The 25777-nt window shown below is 42.2% G+C and overlaps 1 protein-coding gene across 4 annotated transcripts in view; it reads left to right on the top strand.

Annotated features, from left to right (window-relative positions):
* The window catches only part of SLF1 (SMC5-SMC6 complex localization factor 1), a 358950-nt gene that overhangs the window by 21477 nt on the left and 311696 nt on the right, over positions 1-25777 (top strand). For all 4 annotated transcript variants that reach the window (XM_029573230.1, XM_029573211.1, XM_029573221.1 and 1 more), the window contains one exon: positions 12223-12336. In XM_029573230.1, coding sequence (XP_029429090.1) covers positions 12223-12336 — 114 coding nt within the window. Of the gene's footprint in view, positions 1-12222; positions 12337-25777 lie in introns of those variants that run through there.

The following is a 25777-nucleotide window of genomic DNA, read 5'->3' as shown; positions in this document are numbered from 1 at the left end:
CCATGGCCTCAGAACTCGAATGGTGGCTAAAGAGACGAACCTTGACGAGAGGTGCACCTTTCACCCTCCTTTCTCACGATGTAGTCCTGACCACGAACGCCTCACGCAAAGGCTGGGGGGCTCACCTCGATCATTTTCAAACACAAGGGCTATGGTCGCAGCACGAACAATGCTTCCAAATCAATCTCCTGGAACTAAGGGCGATACGTTACACATTACGCACTTTTCTCCCATACCTTCAAGGTCACAGAGTCATGGTCTACACGGACAACCAGGTGGCCATGTTCTACATCAACAAACAAGGGAGCTCGGGATCCTGGACCCTATGCAAAGAAGCCCTCATCATCTTGACGTGGGCCTGCAACCATTCCTTTCACTTGCAGGCCACATATATCCCAGGAATCGCCACTACCCGAGCGGACAAATTGAGTCGAGTGTTCCACCCACACGAGTGGGCTCTTCTCCCAGAAGTGGGAGAACTTATATTTGACAGATGGGGATGACCGACAATCGAACTGTTCGCCACAGAACACAACAGGAAAGTGACCCGTTTTTGCTCCGTGTGGCCCAGCCCACTACGTCAAGCTCAAGACTCGTTCCTCCTACCATGGACAGAACCGTTGATGTACGCCTTTCCTCCCATCCCGCTGATCACACACATGCTACAAAAATGCATGTTAGACGCAACGCAACTCATACTGATAGCGCCAGTGTGGCCTTGTCAGCCGTGGTACACATCTCCTCCAGTTGTCCACGGAACCACCGTTTTGATTGCCTCTTCGTGCAGATCTTCTTTCACAAGAACAAAGTGCCCTACTTCACCCACTCCATGCCTCCCTGCACCTCGCAGCTTGGAGGTTGAAGCAGGGGCTCTCCCTCACAGTTCAGGAGGTGATCCAGGCATCGCGAAAACAGTCTACACACCGTAATTATCAATTCAAATGGAAACGTTATGCATCCTGGTGTGCCTCCGAGCGACTAGACCTGTTGTCATTCCTCAGACACGTCTCCTTGACTATCTTCATACTTTATCCCAATCAGGACTGGCCACGGCCTCCGTGTGAGTTCATCTAAGTGTGATTGCTGCCTTCCACAGACCGCACAATGGACAGTCTATTTCCCTATACCCAATGGTGTCACGTTTTCCTACGGGGCCTTACACATCTTCGCCCTCCGACTTCTAAACCTCCAGTTCCTTGGAACCTTAACTTGGTTCTGGAACAACTAATGCAATCACCATTTGAACCCTTAGAATCGGCTCACGTCAAGTACCTCACGTTGAAGGTAGTCTTCTTAACTGCCATTACGTCAGCTCGACGAGTCCGTGAACTACAGGCACTGGTACACTATATAGCCCGTATTTCCAATTCTACCACCACAAAGTGCTGCTGCGACCGCATCCTTCTTTTCTTCCAAAGGTGGTCTCTGCGTTCCACCTGAATCAATCCATCAAACTACCAACGTTCTGCTCAAAACCTCATGCCACAGAAAGAGCAAAGCTCCTGCACACGTTCGACAGCAAACGAGCATTGGCTTATTATAAGCAGCGAACTCAGTCAGCTACAACACCATCGCAACTCTTTGTTTCCTTTAACCCGAATGCGCCGGGCCTTCCAGTGGCAAAACGAAGCATATCTAGTTGGATCACTCAATGCATACAGTTTTGTAACGACAAGCAACAAGAGTCGTTAGCTACATGTCCCACGGCGCATCAAACATGAGCGGTAGCTGCCTCCCCAGCTCACCTCAAACAGGTTCCACCATTAGACATCTGTAAAGCGGCCACTTGGGCCTCCCTTCATACATTTACAGCCCATTACTGCTTAGATCAGCAAACAACGAACGATGCCAAACTTGGGTGTTCCCTTCTTCAGGCATTTGCCGCAGATACTTCTAAATCGACGGACACTTAATTACATCACGCTTCACTTACATTTAGAGACTGGCATACCAATACAGCGTGATGGGGAGCTTAGGACTCCCATGACAGCAGGGCTAATTCAGCCCTGCTATCGATGGGGAAAAAGCAAGTTTGCTTACCGTAAACGGTGTTTCCGTAGATAGCAGGATGAATTAGCCATGTTGACCCTCCCACCTCCCTGTCCAGTCGTCTTTCTCTCTGCACGACCACGCTTGCTTTATCACAGACTGAGGAGAGTCGTTTTCCAGCGCGGGAAACCACGCGCAGCCTCAGAGCAAAACTCTGACATCACTAGTGAAGCTCTGCCTCCCGGGCCTGACAGACAGTTCCCATGACAGCATGGCTAATTCATCCTGCTATCTACGGAAACACCATTTACGGTAAGCAAACTTGCTTTTCTCCGCAGTCTCAGCATTACTGGACCACAAAAATAAAAATTTTGCATCAGGCCAGAAGTGCCAGCAAATTGTAGTTCCTCCTTCAAATACTCTTGGAGGTCCTGTGGAGATGAGTAACATCGAGAGGAGCCATATGTGTCAAGCTCTCTGAAGAGGACAGCTCCAGTTTGTATTGAGGGCCTGCGTGGTGCCCAATGCTACTCTGCTGATCCATACTGCGACAATGCACCCAACACAGGATGCACCCAGTGCAGTAAACCAAAGCCCAATGTGGCCATCATGGGATGCATTGAAATGCCTCAAGCCTGTTGCAGAGTGCGTCAAAGCATCCTACGCACAGTGCATCAAAGTATCTGAAACATACTATGACACATGAGGGATTTAAGCACTCAAAGCCTATGGAGCTGACACAGGATGTGTCAAGGCAGTCAAATCAAGGTTGATCCAAGCCTGCGATGCATAGCAATTCCTGCTCAACACACTCAGAGTATTTGTTTATGCATTTGGAACATGGAGCCATTTCTTCAACTCCTGCTACCTTGAAGCGTTCCAATGCCTCCTCTCATCGACGTTGCCACCAATGCACCAGGTCCAGAACTTCCCATTTGAGAGAACGTTCCTTGGCATTATCTAGGCTATCATCCCGTCAATCCACTGGTCGACATATGGAAGTGGCCCACTCCCCAGGACTCATTGGGTTACCCGTCAAAGCTGTCTTGCATGCCGCATTACCCATGCAGCACTACACTACAAGACCCTAACTGGAACCTGCTGGACACTTCTTGTGTTTCCTACCACCATTTACTAGAACCTGGCCGCTGACTCAATTTTCGAGCCGTAGGGTCCGCTTATAAATACCAGATCCGATCTGCTGCTTCGCTCCGATACTGTCAAGTAGACTGCTAGATCCATAATCGGACATGGTTTCTGAGGATGATGCACCTTCAGTCACTCTGGGGCAGTGATTACAACAGTCAATTGAACAGGTGGCAGATGTAGTCCGCTCCTTCGTTACTTCCTGCTCAAAGGAACCAGGGGAGTCCAACTGATGCGCTCCACATTTGCCTCAATTTTTTATTAGGTGGTGACAGCAGCATCTCTGGTGCCTAGCAAAAAGATAGATCTTTTGTCATCAGTTGCAGAGTGTTCATGGTCGGCGAGTGCTGAACTCCTGCTTTTGCCGCATCCCACTCAGGCAGAACTTCCAGCATTGCCACAGTTTTCAGTACATACCTGTTACAGCAGAAGATCCCCAAGGGCGTCAGAGGAAGGCTCAGCGGGATCTCATAAGAACATAAGAAATTGCCATGCTGGGTCAGACCAAGGGTCCATCAAGCCCAGCATCCTGTTTCCAACAGAGGCCAAACCAGGCCACAAGAACCTGGCAGTTACCCAAATACTAAGAAGATCCCATGCTACTAATGCAAATAATAGCAGTGGCTATTCCTTAGTAAATTTGATTAATAGCAGTTAATGAACTTCTCCTCCAAGAATTTATCCAAACCTTTTTTGAATCCAGCTACACTAACTGCACTAACCACATCCTCTGGCAACAAATTCCAGAGTTGTATTGTTCGTTGAGTGAAAAATAATTTTCTCCGATTAGTCTTAAATGTGCCACTTGATGTGCCACTGGAGAAGATGGGAACAGCATTGGATGTCCAAGTCCACAAAGCTATGGACCCTCAGGCTACAGTCATGAGTTTGCTTCACATTCTGGACATCCCATCGGACCCTGTAGTCCTTCCGGCCCATGTGGTCCAGACACAAAATTGGGAGTTGACCATATCTGGAACCACGGCTGCAAAAATTGCATCTTAAATACCAGATGCAAAAAACTCCAGTCTTTGGGGTGGTCTAAGTGCCTCAGCAATCGGTAGTGGTGGACTTAAAGAAAGCTAAAAAGACCAGAATACTTTCTAATTCACCTCCAGGTAAGGACTACTGCCTATTCTGTCTTTCAGGACAGCATGCTCACTACCAATTCTATATGAAGCCCTTTCTCTGCTTGGAAACTGGTGAACCATGTCTCCTGCAACTTATGGTAAATCTGGAAGAGGGCATTCTACACCTCCTATGAGCCGTTTATGAATCCTTCGATACCATCTCAAGGACTTCCACAGAGGATGGCCTGACTCTCTGCCAGTACTACCTGTGAAAATGTACATGAGAAGCTTGCAGATCTCCCATGTCTTGGTGACAACAGCTTTGTGGAGAAGCTAAGGGAAATGGTTTCCCGTCGACAGCAGGGCTGAGTTAGAGATTTAGATTTTAGCTCTCTGCGGCTGCACGTGTGTTCCCAAGCAGGAAAGTAACAGTCCCCTCAGTCTGTTATTTCCGCGAGTGGGATCACACGCAGGGCTGACTTCTCAGCGTTTATTAGTTTTTCTTAGAAATGTCAAAAAAGTCGGAGTTTAAACCCTGTATCTGTGGCAAGGTAATGTCGGTCACGGATGGCCATGACTGATGTTACCGATGCCTGGGGCCAGAGCACAATTTACAAAATTGTGAATTTTGTGCCTGAATGTCCCCAAGAGCCCAGCTTATAGGATACGGGAACTTTTCAGTTTTTCGGAGCCATCGGAGGCTCATTCTTCGCCTGGCCCCTTGACAACAACGGCTCCATCGAAAAAACGAGCGTCGTCGTGGGATCCTCAACCCCCGGGCTTGGAGGTAAGGACTTGCCGAGACAACATAGGCCACCGGATCCGAGAGGAACGAGAGAGCCTCCGCGATCGGCGCAAGAAACAACGGCGCCTAAAACTTCGGCACCTACAACTTATGCGCCCAAATCACCGTCTGCGCATAAACCTTCTGCGCCCAAAACGACATCGGCGCACAAGGCCCCGGACACTTCTGCGTGCAATTCATATCTGCAGCTAGGGAGCAGATTTTTAATCAGCCTAAAATTAGGGTGAATATCAGTTTTCCCATAGATAAGCAAGCTGAATTAGTCATGCTCTCTGGGACGTCCTCCAGGCGGCCCAATGCAGAACTTTCTCAAAGTATACAGAGTGGTGCTCTGTGCGGTCTTTCCTGTGCGACCCTCCCCCTCTTGTCAGTTTTAGTTTCTCCCGCGCAGCTCACAGTCATGGCGACTTTGGTTATTCCAGTGTATTAACTTCTGTTACTCTTTGCACAAGTATAAGCTACCAGATGGAGTAAAAGCACATCAGATCCGAGCCACGGCAACCTCCATAGCTCACCTGAAAGATGTACCCATTTTAGATATCTGCAGGACAGCCACATGGTCCTCTCTGCACACCTTCACATCACACTATTGTCTCAAACAGACACAATCAGATGCAGCAATGGGAGAAGCAATATTACGCTTCGCAACTAAAACATAAGCTGTCCATAATGATTACTAATTCTTTCGCACATGTTCTTATTCATAGAGCACTAAGAAAATTGAAATTAACAATGAGCTCTAGAATTGTTAGCTGGGGGATCCCAGAGAGCATGGCTACTTCAGCCTGCCCATCTATGGGAAAACAGTGTTTTCTGTAGATAGCAGGATGTTAGCCATGCGTCCCCACTCTCCTCCCAGACAGCTTTTTCATCTTAATTTTGTCTCTATTCTATACTCTTCTCTGTTCGCTGCTTGTTTATGCTTTCCTTTAACTGACGAGGGGGAGGATCACACGGGAATTGCCATGCAGGAGCACAGAGCACAGCTCTGTATATGTTGAGAAAGTTCCACGTCAGGCTGCCTGAAGGACGTCCCAGAGAGCATGGCTAATTCATCCTGCTATCTTCGGAAAACATAGTTTACGGTAGGCAAACTTGCTTTTTAAACAGATTTGTGACAATAGTCATTCTACTCTCACCCTCCCAGCAATCCAGCTGATCCTCACTCTCAAACTCTACTCCCAATCTCAACCTCTGTCTCTACAGCAGATCACTTCCTACATCCTCCAGCTCCTTCCCTAGCCTATCCCTCTCTCTTATCAACTCTAGCCCTTTTTGCATTCTCCTCAGCTTATGTCACTCCTAAGCCCTTCTATCTCATCCATCTGAGCTGATTCCCTCTCAATGCCCAGCTTCTCTTACTTTCCCCAGTCAATCTTATTCATTCCCCTTCTTTCACCTTCCACGGCCAATCATTTCTCCAACCCCACAGAAGACCCTCTCCAGCTGATCTTTCCTCCAAACCCTTGTTAGCTAATCCAACACTCAAACCCTTCCTGCATCTGATCCCTTCTTTGAAACATCCTTTCCTCCAAGCATCCCCCTGGCCAAGGTATGCAGCAATAGTTTCTTTTGGGCCCCAGGCCAAGAATAGATGACAACTGGTAGGAAAAGAGAGCAAGGTGATTGTGATGTGTCACTGACTAGCTCTCAATACCTCTGTCCCAGTCCCAGCTTGGTATTTTGTGCTCCCCTGTGGCCTTTCAGCATGGCTTTCAGCATCCTGGCTCTGTCCTGTATCCTGCAGCTGACTAGGAGTACGCCCATGAAGTATCAAGCTTTATAGGGCATGAAGAGAGGAAATCCAGTGGTGCAGCTTGATGACATCAGCACTGTCTTTAGTATTTAAGGAAGCCCAGTTCACTTCACACTTGCCTGAACAACAGGTCCTGTTACCCTCTCCTGGAGTATTTGCTTCATTCCATTCCTGTTTTTGTTTTGACCCGGGATGTTCTGACATCGCTCTGCTTGCTGCTTGCCCCGACCTTGGCTTGGTACTTCCATCTGCAAACGTACTCTGCCTGCCCCAACCCATGCCTGCCTGCCTGCCCGACTTCTCCACTTCCTTGGTTCTACGCACCACGGTCTTTCGTCAGCTGCCATCTGTTGGGGGCAGATCTGCTCACAAATCAGGCAGTGCCAATCCAATTGTGGTCCAAAGGGTTCACACCTCAGCCTGTGACAGGCCCAAAAGGGCTGGAGGAGTATCTGGAGGGGCTACCTTGATACAGTGATGACAGGGGCAACATTTTCTCTTGGATAGGTTCATGGTGGGTGAGGTGAGAGGAGCAGTGGAAATCTCTACCAGCCCATGCACACTTAGCCCGCCCCTCATGGTTGGTCCTGAGCTCCATTGTGATCTGTAAGTAACAGCAGTATTTGTATTGAAAAATCAGCATGGGGACTGTGAGTCATTGTAGGCTCTCAAGCCCTGTAGTGGTCACCATTCCTCCTGGTGAAGGCATTCCTGTTTCATAGAAACTCAAGTGAGGGCAGGGATACTGCAGAGCGTGTGAACATGTGCTGGATCACAGGCCCCACACTGACTTCCACTACTAATTCTGTTGCTGCTAGCTCCCGAAGAGCACTGCCATTTGAAACAATTGTGACCCTAGCTGAAGCTTATGTGACCCTATTTGTGATTATAACCCAGAGTTTGGGAAGCCCTGGCACAGAGATCTATTTTTACTTGGCTCCATATTAGCTGTGGATTCTGTTGCCAGTGGATGTGATCAAAGAAACTAGAAAAACAGGGTTTAAGAGAGCTTTGGATGCTTTCTCCTAAAATTTCCTTTAAAAAAAAATCATAGTCTATCAACGGAATAAATTTTTGTTTTTTTGGACCCAACTCATTTGGAAACTTTTTTTCTTCAGGATAAGTCATTCAATGATTGATGGTTTACTATCTGGGATCTAGAATAAATATAGATAATTTGCATCATGCAGACTTTTGTTCTTTATTAGTTTGATGTTCTTGTTCTCCCCTCATTGTGGACTGGAATATATCTGGCATGGTATGGTATTTTTTCTTTCTTTTCTTATTTTCCTATGATGATCTAAACAATGAATCTTTTTTATTTATGTTATATACTATTATTGTTTAAAGCCAAATAAAATTAAAAGAAAAAGAGGTTGGATAAGTTCCTGGAGGAAAAGTCCATAAAACATTATTGGCAGCAAAGTGCTTGCAGGCCTAAAAGATGGGTGAGTTGGGTTTACCAGAGTTCATAAACTACACATCTTAAAAGTGTGATTGTATGGTGGAAAGAGCTGGAGGACAAGCATTGGGTATACATAGAAAAGGGGATAGTACCTTCAAATAAGGGAATAGGGACATTGTTTGGGTTACCTTACAAAGAACTAAAAAAGCTGGTTAGGGACCACTCTTTCTTCAGGGCATATTACATTCATGGAATCTTCTAGTTACCAAAGGGATGATCTCCTCCCATTTATCTCCCTTGATTCCATTGATGAGTAATCCTCAAATATCAGCCCTCATTAACCTGAAAAATCTCAAATGGCTTCAATAAAAAAAATATTAAGCACATAAGTTATACAACAAAGAATTCTTGTCACTGTAGGCACTTGAAGGAAAACTGCATAGTAGGGATCTCCCAATATGAAAGAGCTCATGAATAGAAGCCCTGACAAAAATTACTACAGTAGACAATTTCTTGAGAAACTGGTACCTGGCCCTTTTAATAGTAAGGGACATATAACCAGAATTTACCGTATTATTGTGGAAGAGACGTTAGACCTATTAAAGAGGTATAAACAAGTATGGTCCAAGGATATTGCACAAGATATTCAGGAAGAATACTGGGATCATATTATTTAGCAGCTCTCCTTAGAAAACTTTTATTTATGTGACGATAAGAGAAAAAGAATATAAGATTCTATACCAATCATACTGTACTCTAGTTCAGTCACATAAAATGAAGATTGCCACATCTAATAAATGCTGGAGGAGAGATGGGCTCCTTTTATCGTATGTGGTGGATGTGCCAAGTAATAGACATATTGGTAAGAATTTCTTTCCTGATCCAAAAGTTTATGGGGATTGGCCTCCGTTTAAATCTTCTGATTTACTTGAGGACAAGCAGGATGTCAGTCCTCACATGTAGGTGACATCAACCTATGGAGCCCATCCTAGAATTTTTATGTCAGTTTCTAGAAATGTTTGCCTCAATAAGCATACCCAGAATGCCACTATACCACACAGTGGCCCCTTCAGTCTCTCCTTTTTTGCAGAGCCATTGGGAATGGTTTCTCATGCCTCCTCATGTAATTGGGGGGGGGGGGGGGTTTGCAGGATTGCTTGTCACAGGGCCCCACAATCTTGTTTCATCTCCTTGTAGTTCCCTTGGTAGGTTTTTCGGTCGCTTTTCTAAGTTTCTTTTCTGTCTTCTGTACCAGGTCAGTGCACAGTTGATGGCTGGCAAGCATTGATTGCCTCCCTGTCATTGAATTTGATTTTGCTTCCCTTCTTTTCTGACTGGACTTGGATAAGTAGACCAGTGGTTTCCAACTGTGCCCTTGGATAACCATGTTTATGTCTATCAAGGATCCCCATGATAGATGTATCCTGTGCTTGGAGGCATCACTTGATATCTGAAATAATGTCAGTAAATATTTCTTCATGGAAAGGGTGGTGGATGTATGGAATGCCCTTCCAGAAAAGGTGGTGAAGACAAGAACAGTAATGGAATTCCAAAGGGCTTGGAACAAATTGAGGATATCTGCTGGCTAGATAATGGAAATTAACAAATGAGGTAACTTTACTATTACATGTAAAGTTTACATTTCTACTTGGGGGTAACTTGCATAGAGCGACAGTTGCTACTACCCTAAAAAAAAAAAATTGCTGGGCAGACTTGATAGACCATTTTTTTCTTTATCTGCCATTATTCACTATGTTACTATGAAGCTGGTCACCTACATGCAAAGGATAACAGTCCCAGCTGAAGCCAATGGAGAAACACTTCAGGTACTGAAAGATCAATTAATCGACATCTAAGACCTGGCAGCTGCACCAGATGCTGACAATGAATCGACATGATTGCAATCTGCCCCCTCAATGTCGTGCTTCAGTAGGGACCAGAGAGACAAGCCATCACCTGCTTCTTCCCACTAAAAGAAGGTTCAGGTTCTACTTCTTTGACTCCGATATGAAGTGAAGACAAAGAAACACTAGCATTGGTCTCCATCTGTTCATGATGCCGGATGTGGGGATAGTCTGGCAGTGGCCAATAACCCCCCCATCACCACCCATAGCAGTTCCATGGAGAGGAAAGCTCATCTTTCATCCAAGGCCCAGGAACCCTCATCAACCTCCAGGGGTTTCGATGTCCACTACCAATATCTATTTTATTTTATTCATTTATTTAAAATTTCTTAGCCTTACAGTCCACAGATCGTGGCAGCTTACATCAAAATACACATATTCAAATCAACATTAACATTAAAAGTCCCATCTCATTTCCCAGGAAGATATAGCCACCCCTTCTGCCTCTGTCGGTATTGGCGTCAGCTGTCTTTGAGGAGGAGCTATACAAAAAGATACAGCAGGACTTGGGGAAGGCACTGCAAGGTCTCTGTGCTCTGGCATTGAGAACATCAGGACCAGCGCGGGATGAAGTTGAGCCATTGCTCATGTTCCTCCAGCTGTCCGGAAGCATTGCTCCGATGCTCTGGTGCTGATACTGGTTCCTGGAGAGTTAATAGTATCAATCATAGCCACTCTGATGGAAGCTTCCCTTAGACACTGGAGATATCAGGTTCCATGCCCAAGTAGACTAGTGTCTCTGAGGCCTTGTATTCTGGATGAGCACATTGAGGTCTTCTCCACCGCTCTATCAGTTGGAGGTCTAACTCTGAACTCTCTTAAAGGTATGGCTATAGATCTGGTGATAACTCTGGTGGATAGGGATCAACAGATCGTCCCTCTGACCTTTCTCCTCACCCAGAGAGAAGGAAGTTTCCTCCTGAGAACCCCCTCCTTCCCTGATTTTATCATGGAGGGCATTCCCTTTATTTTGTTGATAGATGATGAAACCAGAAATAAGATGCTAGAAATCTTCCAGTTCATGGAACCCACTAAGGAAGCCATGGAAGTCCCATTATCTAAAATCTTTCAGGAAGTGCAGATGAGGATGTGGGAGAATCCCCTCTCTGTGTCTCCATGAACAAGAATGCGGGCATGATTTACCTTATCCAAAAGGCTATTAGATTCGAAAAGAGGCAGCTACCGCACCAATCTGTGTCAATCAAATATTCTCTTAAGAGAGCTAAGGGGAGTAGTACTCATTCCTCGGTACTCCCTGGGAAGGATTCTAAAACCCTGGACACTCTTGGGGGGAAAAAGGTATTTCAGGGGTCTATGCCAAAAGCCTGTGTAGCCTCCTACCAGCTGTCCACACATTCACATCTCAGTGCTGTGTCCTATACAAAAGCCGCATTAATGGTAACTCAGTATATTATGATCTTACAAAAAATAATTTAATTGGATTAAAACTACCTTTTCTAATAATATTGAATAGGGGATAATGGGGATTCCTGCACAACACCACAGTTTAACATTATTAGGGATAAAAAAAAAAGTACTCTTTTCACACACCTTAGTACTTCTGCTTCTCAAGATAGAGGAAATCCAATATAAAGCCAGGTCAGATAACTTAATTTTAGAATATCTGTCCAGAATAATTTAATGATCAGCTTGATCAAATGCAGGAGAAAGGTCTGGCAGGATCAAAAGAAAATGCTGGCCTCCATCTAACGAGTGAAATATGTCATCACAAACACAGATTAAGACTGTCTCTGTACTGTTGCCTGTCAAATAACTTGACTGGCCCTCCAACTTCCTAGAGATTTTTGATCTGTAATATACATGGCTGGGTCTAGGAATAAAGCAAGTGAGTTTATAGAGTATGTTACTGTGTAGATTTGGGAGTATGCTATACAGAAATTGATCTGATTTGAATACAGTAATAGTGATTGCAAATTGGGCTTTCAGATTTTATATATTTCTTTTGTTTCACTTTTTCTAGTACTTGTAATTTATTTTGATATAATGAAAATTTAATACACTGGGCTTACTTAGTTATAATCTTCCTTTCTTAACAAGGTAATATATATAGGCAAGTAGAAAAAAATGGAAAAAAAATTCAGTGCCACCTAACCAATATTTTCCTTGATTTGTGTTAATGTGCATAGATGGAGGAAGATGTCCCAAAACGTAAGATTCAGATTACTGGATTCAAGGACAGAGAGAAAGATGAACTGGTGGAATTGCTTTTTATGCTGGATTGTATTTTCATTGATAGTGAGGTAAGTATTTAATTTTGCATTTTTTTCTGAATATAAGATAAAGAAGCATGGTTGCATCTGGATCAAGACCCATAAATGTTTTATATTTTCTTTATGGAAAACTTACATATGTTACAGAGTTAAACCAATAAAGTTTATACATGTGTTAGGTTTCTGACAATATACATAGCATTAAACAAGCAGGGCTGGCCCAGTGGCCATACTGTGCACAATGATACAGACAACCTGGATTCATTAGCTGAGAGACTAAATTAATTTGCTTCGGTATTCACCAAGGAAGATGTAGGAGATATACCCAAGCCAGAAATGATATTCAAAGGTGATGATTCAGAGGAACTAAAACAAATCCCAGTGAGCCTGGAAGATGACCTAGGGCAAATTGACAAACTAAAGAGTAGCATATCACCTGGACCAGATAGTATACATTACAGAGTGCTGAAAGAACTGAGAAATAAAATTGCAGACCCTCTACTTTACTAGTAATTTGTAAACTATCAATAAAATTGTCTATGGTACCTGAAGACTTGAAGGTTGCCAATGTAATGGCAATTTTTAAAAAAGGATTAAGGGAGTGATCCAGAAAACTTAAGACCAGTGAATCTGACATCTGTGCCATACAGAACAAAATTGTTGAACATTTAATTTTTTAATCGCAAACCTGCGATTAAGTTTTGTAAATATGTATTATCCTTCTGAGTTACCTAAAGTTCTCCTATTAATATCTTTATAAATTTGACTCCTATTAATCTATGTAATTAATGTAATTAATCTATGCATTAATCTAATGTAATTATCTATTTATTGCTACTTCAGTTTTTTTCAGTTACCCCTTCCCTGTTTGCACTGCCATGTATCAGTCTGTCATCAGCTCTGACTTATCGCTGTTATAAACTCTTAATGGTCTTTTCTCTTAAGTTGAACATTAATTGTAAAACACTGCTGCTAATTTCTGTCTGTTCTAGCGCTGCTGCTAAACATTGTTGAATGTGAACCGACATGATGTTACTAAACGAATGGCGGTATATAAAGAACCTCAAATAAATAAATAAATACATTTAGATAAGCTTAATTTAATGGGTCGAAGCCAACATGGATTTAGCCAAGGGAAGTCTTGACTCACAAATTTGTTATATTTTGTTGAGGGTGTAAATAAACGTGGATAAAGGTGAGCCAGTTGATATAGTGTATCTAGATTTCCAAAAAGCATTTGATAAAGTCTCTAATGAGAGACTTCTTAGGAAATTAGAAAGTTATGGGATAGGGGACAGTATTCTATTGTGGATTGCAACTAGTTAAGATAGAGAGTGGGGCTAAATAGTGAATTTTCCCAATAGAGAAAGGACCACTGCTTTTTAACCTGGAAATGGGAACAAGTAGTGAGGTGATCCAATTTGCAGATGATACAAAATTTTTCAAAGTTGTTAAATCACAAGAGGATTGTGAAAAATTGCAAGAGGACATTCCAAAACTGAGAGTCTGATTATATAATGTGGACAAGTGCAAGGTGGTGCACTTAGGGAAGAGTAACTCAAATTATAGATACATAATGCAAGGTTCCTCATTAGGAGTTGCCATTCAGGAAAAGGATCTAGAGGTCATCATTGAAAATACATTGAAATGTTCTGCTTAGTGTGCTGCAGTAGCCAAGAATGCAAATAGAATGCTAGGGATTATTAGGAAAGGAATGATGAATAAAACACAGAATATCATAATGCCTCTGTATTAAAATGCTTCTGGTTACCACATCTCAAGAAAGATATAGCAGAATTAGAAAAGTACAGAGAAGGGCGACCAAAGTGATAAAGGGGATGGAAAAATTCCCCTATGAAGAAAGGCTAAAGAGGTTAGGACTCTTCAGCTTGGAGAAGAGACGGCTGAGGGGAGATATGATAGAGGTCTATAAAATAATGAGTAGAATGGAACGAGTAAAAGTTAATCAGTTGTTTACGCTTTCGAAAAGTACAAAAACCAGGAGGGGACATACAATGAAATTACTAGGTAATACATTTAAAACGCTTAATTAAGTCTTGAATTTGTTGCCAGAGGATGTAGTGAAATCTATTAGTGTAGCTGCATTTAAAAAAAAAAAAAAGGTTTGGACAAGTTCCTGGAAGAAAAGTCCATTGACCATTATTAAGGTAGAGGTGCAGAAATCCACTGCTTATTCTTAGGATAAACAGCTTGGAATCTGCCTACCCTTTGGGATTCTGCCAGGTACATGTTTCCCGACTTTGGCCACTGTTGGAAATAGGATACTGGGCTTGATGGACCTTTTGGTCTGATCAAGAATGGCAAATCTTATGTTTTATTTCCCAGGTTAGGTTTTAGGCTCCAAGCATTGGAAGATACTAAGGAGGCCACAGAAACCGTACTCACAGCTCCAGGAGAGTAGGAGTCTGATTTTAGCAATTTAAAAGTGGTGGTTTCAGTTTTTGTGTTATGAACTTGCATATTTATTTAGGGGATTTTTTTTTTTTTGTTTTTAGCTCATTTTGGATTTTATGTTGTATCTATTTGTGAAGAGTTTAATTGGCCCATTGCAGTTTTTATTATGTTTGATTTTGTTATTTATGTATATTTATGATGGTTATTTGTAATCTGCACTAGACGTGTTGAGGAAACTATTCAGTGTTACTTAGATAACTAACTATTATCTGGCTAAGTGGTGGGCATGATGAGGGTGTTCCGGGTTGGGGCCAACTTAGCCGGATAAGTTATCCAGCTAAGTCTGGTCAGCCCATAGAGCTGTCCTAAAGTTAGCTGGATAAAATTATCTGGCTAACATTAATATAGCTGGATATATTCAGCAGCGGTGGCCACATGCTGCTGAATATATGGACTATGTTGACCAGTTGAGTTTATCCGACTAATTAGCCAAACTACACAGTGGCTTAATAGCTACTTTACTAATTCTGGAAGTTGTGGAATATAAGACTTTTAAATAAATAAATGAATGAGTCCCAGTCATTGCAGAATGGTGGCACCTAGTGATACAATGTAGTGCCCATGATTGTAGAGATCCAGGAGCGACCTATTGCATAGGCCCTGGCCAAGGACTGTTGCTGCAGTGACTGAGCTAAACAGACCCAGTAAAGAAAATAGACAAGAGCATAAGTAATAGCAAGTTAGATATAGGCAGTTAGTAAGATAGGCCAAGAGAAAATTTGTAATGAAGCTTGCCAAAGAGGCAAAAACTAATAAAATCTTGTTCAAGTATGTTTGGAGCAAAAACTTGTGATGGAGTCAATTGGGCTTCTAGATGACCAAGGGGTAAAAGAGTAGCTTGGGGAGGACAAGGAAATAGCAAAAAAACTGAATAAATGATTTGCTTTGGTTTTTACTGAGGAGGATGTTGGGAGCATACTCACAAAATCAAACCAATAGTACCACCGGTCAATGTTAACTAATATAAAGAATTATTTGCCAAGTACATATGTGGGCCCCTCACTCCAAGGGTCTGTATGGTACCACAGACTCCCATCCCAAGGGAGATTAACCAAGATTGGAACAGATGAGTATTATTGTTCCTCTTGTATCTTTGAACATTGTGGCTAGGAATAATTGACTGAGACTGAGAAGTAAGAATAAGTTTTAATATAAAAGTAAAAACCTTAAAAAAATGATGTTATAATTAAAGTAAGGTGACCCCATACCGGATGGGAGTCTGTGGTACCATACAGACCCTTGGAGTGAGGGGCCCACATATGTACTTGGCAAATAATTCTTTATATTAGTTAACATTGACCGGTGGTACTATTGGTTTGATTTTGTGGATACACATTAAAGTACACTGGAATACAGTGGTTTGTGGGAGCATACTCACACCAGAAACATTCATTGATGGTGATGCTCCTCTATTCTGAGCAATTAAAGCAAATTTCTGTTATAATGGAAGGTGGGACATCACTTCTCAGCTGCTCCTAAAAATAAACAGTTGTGCTGTCAATCCCTGTTCAATTGCACTTCTAAAAGTATTAAGAAATGAGATTACAAAACCACTTACAGAAATCATTAACCTGTCTCTATCCTCTGGTTCCTTGCATTCTTCACTTAAGCAAAAATCATTGAAAAAATCGTCCATACTCGACTCACCGATCACCTAGAAAAATAACATCCTCCTTCCTTCTCAATTTGGCTTTAGAAAACAACTTAACACAGAATCCTTACTACTTGCCATGCATGACTTCGTACTCAAAAGTTTTGAAAAAGGCCAAAGTTACCTTCTAATCCTCCTCGACTTATCAGCAGCATTTGATACTGTAAACCACTCTATACTGATTTAATCGTCTTTCTGAAATTGGTGCTAACAAAACAACTCTTCAATGGTTTTCCTCCTATCTGTCACAAAGATCCTACCAAGTACTACTTAATGATTCCCTATCAAAGAAAATCAACTTAGACTCCGGAGTTCCCCAAGGATCCGCCCTTTCAGCGACACTCTTTAACATTTATCTTCTCCCACTATGCCACTTCCTTACAAATCTGAATCTAACCCATTTCATCTATGCTGATGATATTCAAATCTTAATTCCAATAAAAAAATTTCAATTGAAGAAACATATAAATTAACTGCCTATTCCCTAAACAGCATCAAAGAATTACTAAACAACATAAAACCCATCCTCAACTTTGACAAAACTGAATTAATAGTACTTGACAGAAAGAACAACTCTCTGCATTCACCGACTCTAAATCTCATGAACCAAAATTCAAACTTATCTCCAACCAACCATGCCCGCAACCTTGGAGTAATAATCGACAAAACTTTCATTTAAAAACCATATATCAACAAAAATTAAAGACGGTTATCATAAACTACTTGCACTCCGTCATCTAAAACCGTTTCTCTCAAATAATGACTTCAGATCAGTCTTGCAATCATTAATATTCTCCAATATAGACTACTGCAACTCTCTACTCCTCAACTTACCTCTAAACACCATTCAACCTCTCCAAATCCTGCAGAATGCAGCTGCAAGAATCCTTTCAAGTGCCAAAAAGCATGACCACATTACCCCAACCCTCATATCACTTCACTGGCTGCCAATAAAATACAGGATCGAATATAAAGTCCTTTCCATCCTACATAAAATTATATATGAAGAACAGAAAAATTGGCTAAGCCCCTCTACATTCAACTCCACACCCCAAGTAGAAACCTGAGGTCAGCAAATAAAGGAATCCTAAAAACTCTACCAACACATTCAAATCAATTCACCTCTACTCAAAATAGAGCGCTATCCCTTGGTAGCCCAAAACTTTGGAACTCCCTCCCAACTAAACTCAGAATTCAAGAAAACCTAAAAACTTTAAAAAAGAATTAAAAACTTGGTTGTTCAACAAAGCATATCAAACCACCCAAAGAATCAACTAATCATCACTGCCCTCCATTACAACCTCATGATTAAATGAATATCAGCACAACTATACTTTTCTAAAATAAGAATGAACTCGTTTTGATCTTAAGCATGAATTTGTTTACTACTAAGCCTAATAACATGTTATGTTTTTACACCCCTTGTCAACCCCTTTATCCCTATAACCTTATTTTGTAAACCGTTATGATGGCGTTATTTTGACGTTTCCGAATGACGGTATATAAAACTCATTAAATAAAAATATAAATAAATAAGCATGCCTCTGTACACCAAGTTCTTAAAAAACATAACTCTGACCCTTAAATTATGTCAAACTATCGACCAGTCTCCACATTACTGTTTCTTGCCAAGATAATAGAGCTAGCTGTATTACCCCATCTGTACAATTTTCAAGAAGACCTCCTTATAGACAAATTTGTTTGGTTTCAGGAAAGACTTTAGCACTGAGACCTTACTAATATCCACTACTGATACCATTTTGAGAGGTTTTGAAAAAGGGAGTTATCTATATCATGGTTCTCCTTGACATCTCTGTGGCTTTTGACATGCTAGCCCATAAAATTATATTTCATCGATTACAAACTTTGAGCCTCTCTAGTACTGTTCTTGAGTGATTTTCTGTATTTTTAACAGGCCACTCGCAATAGGTATACCTAGGTAATCCCTAGAAACGGGAGTGGTGCCGAGTGATTGGAGAAGAGCGGTGGTGGTCCCGCTTCACAAGAGTGGGAACAGAGAAGAGGCTGGTAACTACAGACCAGTTAGCCTCACTTCGGTGGTGGGAATCGTAATGGAGTCACTGTTGAAAGAGAGAATAGTGAACTATCTACAGTCGGGAGAATTGCTGGACCAGAGGCAGCATGGATTCACCAGGGGAAGATCCTGTCAGACAAATCTGATTTACTTTTTTGACTGGGTAACCAAGGAATTGGATCAAGGAAGAGCACTCAATGTCATCTACTTGGATTTCAGCAAAGCTTTTGGTATGGTCCCGCACAGGAGACTGGTGAATAAAATGAGAAGCTTAGGTGAGTGCCGAGGTGGTGGTCTGGATTGCAAATTGGTTGATGGACAGAAGACAATATGTGATGGTAAATGAAACTCTCTCTCTCTGAAGAGAGAGCGGTTTTAAACGGTGTACCGCAAGGATCGGTGTTGGGACCGGTCCTGTTCAATATCTTTGTGAGCGACATTGTGGATGGGATAGAAGGTAAGGTTTGTCTTTTTGCGGATGACGCTAAGATCTGCAACAGAGTGGACACGCCGGAAGGCGTGGAGAGAATGAGACAGGATTTAAGGAAGCTGGAAGAGTGGTCGAAGATATGGCAGCTGAGATTCAATGCCAAGAAGTGCAGCGTCATACATATAGGGAGTGGAAATCCGAATGAACTGTATTCGATGGGGGGAGACAGGCTGATGTTCACGGAGCAGGAGAGAGACCTTGGGGTGATGGTGTCTAATGATCTGAAGTCGGCGAAACAATGTGACAAGGCGATAGCTAAAGCCAGAAGAATGCTGGGCTGCATAGAGAGAGGAATATCGAGTAAGAAAAGGGAAATGATTATCCCCTTGTACAGGTCCTTGGTGAGGCCTCACCTGGAGTACTGTGTTCAGTTCTGGAGACCGTATCTCCAAAGAGACAGAAACAAGATGGAGGCGGTCCAGAGAAGGGCGACCAAAAAGGTGGAGGGTCTTCATCAAATGACTTATGAGGAGAGACTGAAGAATCTAAATATGTACACCCTGGAGGAAAAGAGGAGCAGAGGTGATATGATACAGACTTTCAGATACTTGAAAGGTTTTAATGATCCAAAGACAACGACAAACCTTTTCTATCGGGGAAAAAAATCAGCAGAACCAGGGGTCACGATTTGAAGCTCCAGGGAGGAAGACTCAGAACCAATGTCAGGAAGTATTTCTTCATGGGGAGGGTGGTGGATGCCTGGAATTCCCTTCCAGAGGAAGTGGTGAAGACCAGAACTGTGAAGGACTTCAAAGGGGCGTGGGATAAACACTGTGGATCCATAAAGTCTAGAGGACGTGAATGAAGAGTGGGTGGTTCGCGGGAATGACGGCTACTACCTGGAGATAATATCCTTATTCAATAAACATACACACAGTTAATGCGACTCCAACGTTGCTCTAAGCTTCAACGGCAAGAGGAAATGTGGAAAAAAGAATTTGCATTCACAAAAAAGCGGGGAGTAGCTTGCTTGTTATGGTGGTTACTACCCCAAACCAAATAAGACTGATACTTCACTTTCAATGCATATCCAGCATAGCTCTCTGCTTCAACGGCAGGGGAGGAAGACCGATACTTCACGCATATCCAGCATAGCTCTCTGCTTCAACGGCAGGGGGAATGAAGAAAAGTGGATCTATATACAGACAACAACAAACAAGGACTGAATTACATAGTCTGGGTAAACAAATAAGCATGGGTAATACTTGCTTATTGCGGCGGTTTCTACCCCTAACTAATTAAGCTAGATATTTCACTTAGATGCAGTTCCATCCCTGCTCTCTACATTAATGGTGGGGTGGAAGGGAAATAGAACCAAAAGGTTACTTAGAGCCAAGAGAAACAGATAAGTATGAGAGAAAAAAAAAAGTGCAAAACTTGCTGGGCAGACTGGATGGGCCGTTTGGTCTTCTTCTGCCATCATTTCTATGTTTCTATGTAACGCTATAACAGACTGGGCAAATGTGACAATTAGAGTCCCACAAGGCTCCACCCCTTCTGCTACCCTCTTCAATATTTGCCTAACACCGCTCTGTGGCTTGTCTTGGCATGAACTACAGAATTTACGCCAATGATATCCAGTTCTTTGTTCATATTTCCATATTCTGGTCATATGCTCTAGGTTTAATTATTATGTTTGACTTCAAGAGATGGCTTCATCATAATAAACTATTACTCAGTGTTGACAGGACAAAAATTGTTTTCCTGACCATATTGAAAAATCTCCATTCGGATATCCCCACAGATATAACATTTTGAAGGTCACAATATCCCAATTTGACACTGCAGTAGAAACCTAGCTGTAACCCTTGATACAAATCTATCTATGAAGCCACATATCCAAAATATTGTCACACTCCTTTTTTTTAAATTATGAATCCTTCATACACTGCGACCTTTACTTCTACCACAAGACTTCCACTGTGCTACAGGCCCTTGTTTTAACCAACCTCGATTACTGACTAACTCCATCAGGGCCCTACAGGTTGACAAAATGCTGCCACTCAACTGCTGACCAGTGCAAGATTATGTGTTCATATTACCCCTATCCTTTTCTCCTTTCACTGCTTACCAGTGGTGTGCTATATTCAGTTCAAGGTACTGACCTTGCTACACAGGCTACTTAACGAGCAAATAATACCCTGGTTCAATTCTGTCCTGCGCATTTACCAGCCGATACGCTCCTTAACGATAATGTTAAGCTGTGGTATTGTGCAGGGATCCCCATTATCCCCCTTAACATTCTCCTTTAAAAATCTCCTTGAGGACCCTTCTATGATATATGTACATCTCGGTACAATTAGGGAATTAACTTTTTCTGTAGCTAGCCTGTCTATTTGGAATGTGCTTCTGGACCAACTCCGATCAACATCTTGTTTAAAATAATTTAAGAAAGTTTTAAAGACTTATTTCTCTAAAGCTTTTAAGGTCTACTCCTCTGACAAGACCTACATTTTTGGGTATCCACCTCACATGAATTTGAATGGTTTATTTGTATTCTGACCCGAATTTATGTGTTTTTATTTGTAAACCACTTTGCACACATTATGTAGAGTGTGGTCTATACATTTTTATAAATAAATGTATTAGATCAAATTGATGCATTAAAAGATGATAAATCACTACCACCAGAGTACTAAAAGACCTTAGTCATGAAATTCCAAACCAGTGTGGCACCCCTCCCCCCAGATGGCCACCAGATGTCACTGTCCCTGTACAGAACACACTATTATAAAGAAACATCCATCCCTCTCAGTCCCTCCTACCTGGTTGCTGTGGTTGGATGCCTCAACACTATTTAGCCCAGCCATTTTAAGACACTTTGGGATCAGTCTGAGGAAGCCTTAAAATAGTGAGAATGTTTGTTTTACACTCTGGTGAGGTCTCCCAGCTTCACCCAGATGGAGTTTCATTTAGAAGTGACACCTCATTGTGCATTCCCTGCCATTAGGTCCTTCTAATTTAGAGAAGAGAGAGATTTTTATGCCTGATACCCTTTTGGGGCGAAAAGGCACTCACCATGGGAACAAAGAGCTGTGAGACCATTGTAAACCCTAGATGGGCAAGCATTGGTGATGGATCCTGCTGCAAGAGACAGTGAGGGCCGAAGATGTATCCAGTTTAAACATTAGAAGTATATTTTGGATCTGAACAGAATGAACAGTTGACAAACCATCAAACTATCAACTGCTGAGACCTTCATATTTTTGAGCCACATTTATGTTCGCTAGTATACGTTCCAGTCAGCACATTATTTGCCTCATAGGAATTACCAGCATTTAAATTGTAATCATTGGTCTCATTTTAAATTTTTTTAAATCATATTTTTTATTGCATATAAAAATAATTTAATTAAAACAAGAGAAAGACACTTAGTTTAGTGTGAACCAACCCATGAATCTTTTGATATCTTTTCTTTTTATCTTCAATCACTGCTGTAAGAAGAGTGCCCGTCACATGAACGTGTTTCGTTTTACTTCTTCAGGGCATTAACCTTACCAAACAAAGGGAGGTCCATATTTCTATTAAAATATGAAACCTATATCATTTGTTAACTCTCAAAACTCAGGAATAATTGCACTTAGCAGGAAGTGCATACAATATAATAGTTCTGTTTTTCAAAGTGCTCTTCAGCTCAATGCTCCCAAAAAGAAAAATGGCGATCACAGTAAATGTTGAACTTTCCAATACTAATACATCAGACATCCTCGAATCACTGATTGGGGATGAAGCAAATTAGCAAACGAATTGGTTATTCGGGCTCCGTCCCTTAAAAGAATAATACCCAATCAGAGCTAGCATTTCTAATCCTACATATTCCAATATGAAAACAAACAATTCCACATAAAAAACCTGAAATGATATGTGAAAACCAGTGGAATGTGAAAATCAAATCACTTCCATGGTCCCTCCAAAAAAAAAAAAAAAAAATCATGAAAGAAACCATTCAATATTTTCATTAAATTCTTTAGGTGACACTGTGTCCAGACGAAAGATCCATCTTCGCTCTTTGAAATTCAATATTGAAGGCAGATTGCCAGCTTGTTACATTGTAATACTTCTTCAATAACAGATCAATAAAGATCCTCAAATTTATAATGAGATTGTGGATAATGTTTAACAGTGGGGTTATATTTTTTGTGGGGATTCAATCGGCTGCAATGTTACCTCAACTGGGACTTAATAGGTTTGGAAGTTCTCCCCACATGAAGTAAAGAACAACTACATTGAATGAAATATGGTGGCCTATACTCTGGGCAATCAATACTGATTTGTCAGAATGGGGGAGGACACATACTGTTTATGACAAAATTGACTAATCCAATACTGTAGAAGCATGTCAGGGTCTGAATATAAGGCAGGCAATATGCAGTTTTCACAGCAGATAAACCAGAGAGCCAAGAGATATAATTGATACTTAAACTGTGACTAATGTGAAAAATTGACATATACTGTGAGTCCCTTTTTAAATGCAGAGGAATGAAAACTTTGGAGTCTCAAAAAGCTATTTTGATCAGTTTCTTTAGGAAATACCGAAGTGTGTAGTACATCCTGTTGCTTAAAAATTAATTCCACCAGATACTGTACTGGTAGTTAAAAAATGAGCTCAATAATTTATCAGGGAATGCCATAGATTTTCAAAATTTGACACTGTTTTTAGAGGAATCTCAAGTGGAAATACGGGCACAGATTACATTGTTAATAACTTTTCAATCCGAACAGGATAATTTTCAGGCTGATACAGTAGGATGTGCGTTTTCCCTTACCCCGTATTCAGTAAGGGGAGGAAAATGCGCGTCCAACCTGCGGCACCTAATAGCGCCCTCAACATGCAAATGCATGTTGATGGCCCTATTAGGTATGCCCGCGCGATACAGTAAGTAATTCTCTTCTAATCTCCTTCATGAAGAACGGTCATGTTCCTTCTGTCCGACAAAGATCTTTGTTTCACCCCAGTAGAGGGTGAAACAAAGATCTGATTCGAGAAGCTTGGATAAGAATTTCAGATAGACTCATAAGGGGGGAGTGAATATATATTGTATAATCGCTATTGACATTATTTGTTATAAGGTGTTGAAAAATATTGATGTAAAAAAACATTTGTATAAAGCAATAAATGTATTTTTAGGTCACTATGTTTTCAGGTGCTATAGGTTTTAAAGTGGTATGAATGTGAGTGTTTGGATGTGGTTTTGTGGTTAGTCAGTTTTTAATTGTTTAGATAGAATGTCATAGATTTTGCGATATTAATAAAGTTTATATACATATTGTATTTAAAGATTGTATGTACAATTTATTCTCTGTGTATATGTACTGATTAGAAAGATAGAGGATAATTTTATAACACCCCCTGGGTGTTGTTTACCTCGAGGGATAATGACATGCTCAGTGTGCCAGTCAAATGTTTTCTGTGACAGGGCTCCGTCCAGTGACCCATATGTGAGGACTACATCCTGCTGTCCTGGGATAACACCATTTATGGTGAAGTCCGTGTTACTTACTTAGTAAACACTCCACTGCAGCCCTCAGCTTGGGAACCCCCATAGATCATGGTTAATTCAGCATTCTTGTTGACAGAAAAAGCAAATTTGCTTACCGTAAACAATGTTATCCCAGGACAAGCAGGATGCTAGTCCTCACATATGGGTGACATCACTGACGGAGCCCTATCGCGGGGTGGCGGGTGGGTTTCATGAGGACTACATCCTGCTGTCCTGGGATAACACCTATTACAAGGTAAGCAATTTTGCTTTTTCTGTAGATAGGTGTTGTGTTTGTGGCATAGTGGACCTTTGGTCGCAATGGAGATGACTCCGCCCATGGGGAGGGGCCCCTTGGGAAACCACTGCGATAGGCTGAACTCAGATAGCAGACACAGTATGGATAGAGGCTTTATTGTACTGCTGTAGATAGATGGTGAAAGCAGGAAGGTAAGGCACTGATCCAAGAAGTGCCCGTACGTTCAACAGACTCAGATGTGAAGTCTTACCCAGATGATCACAATAGGCGGGAGCCGCCGCGGCTGGTGGGTGGAGCTGGAGCACTGGATCGTAGAGGTACTCACAGGAATGATGGCGTCTTCCTGATGGTGAAAAGTTGGGACCGAAGGTCCATTGTGCAGAATATAATGGCTGGTAGGCCCTCGAGCAGTGAGTACCCGATGGTCCTATATCCTGGAATGTACACGAGAGAGAGACCCCCGAGGAGCGGTTGTTTTAGAGAGAACCCTGAAAGGTAGTTGGAAGCGAGAGACCCCCGAGGAGCAGGTATCTAGAGCTTCTACAGGAGCGAGGCCCTTAGAGTGAAAGCAGCGTCTAAGTGTGCAGCTTAGAGCGGTCAGAGTAGCTAAAACCGAAGTCCTTGCTAACTCAAGGTGGTAGCGGAAGTGAAGGCTAGATATACCCGGAGGTACTGACGTCATGCGGTGGGGCCGCCCCCGAGGTTCCCGCCATGACGTGTATTTGAGCGTAGGAGATGTGCGAGCTCGCGCCCTAGGAGGCCACGGGAGTGAGCATGGCAGATGGGTTGCCCATGCTGGTTTGGAAACGCCGAGGCACCGGAGGCAGCCATCTTGCCCAAAGAGAGTGAAAGAGGAGAAAAAGAGGTAAAGCAGAGCGGTCGCAGCCGTCTGCGACTGGACGCAACAGGAGGATGAATTAGCCATGAGATCCTTGCCCTTCTCCCTGGAGAGTCAACTGTGTGGTTAGTTAGCTTTGAAATAGAATGATGAGACTTCTGAGGCAATGCTCATGTGGCAACTTTCTTAGATGCTCAGTAGAGCTCAAAGCTCTACTAGTTTGGAGAGGCGAGTCTGTTTGGT

This window comes from Rhinatrema bivittatum, chromosome 1 (genome assembly GCF_901001135.1).
Source record: "Rhinatrema bivittatum chromosome 1, aRhiBiv1.1, whole genome shotgun sequence".
NCBI classification, from domain to species: domain Eukaryota; kingdom Metazoa; phylum Chordata; class Amphibia; order Gymnophiona; family Rhinatrematidae; genus Rhinatrema; species Rhinatrema bivittatum.
This window is presented reverse-complemented; position numbering and strand designations above follow the sequence as displayed.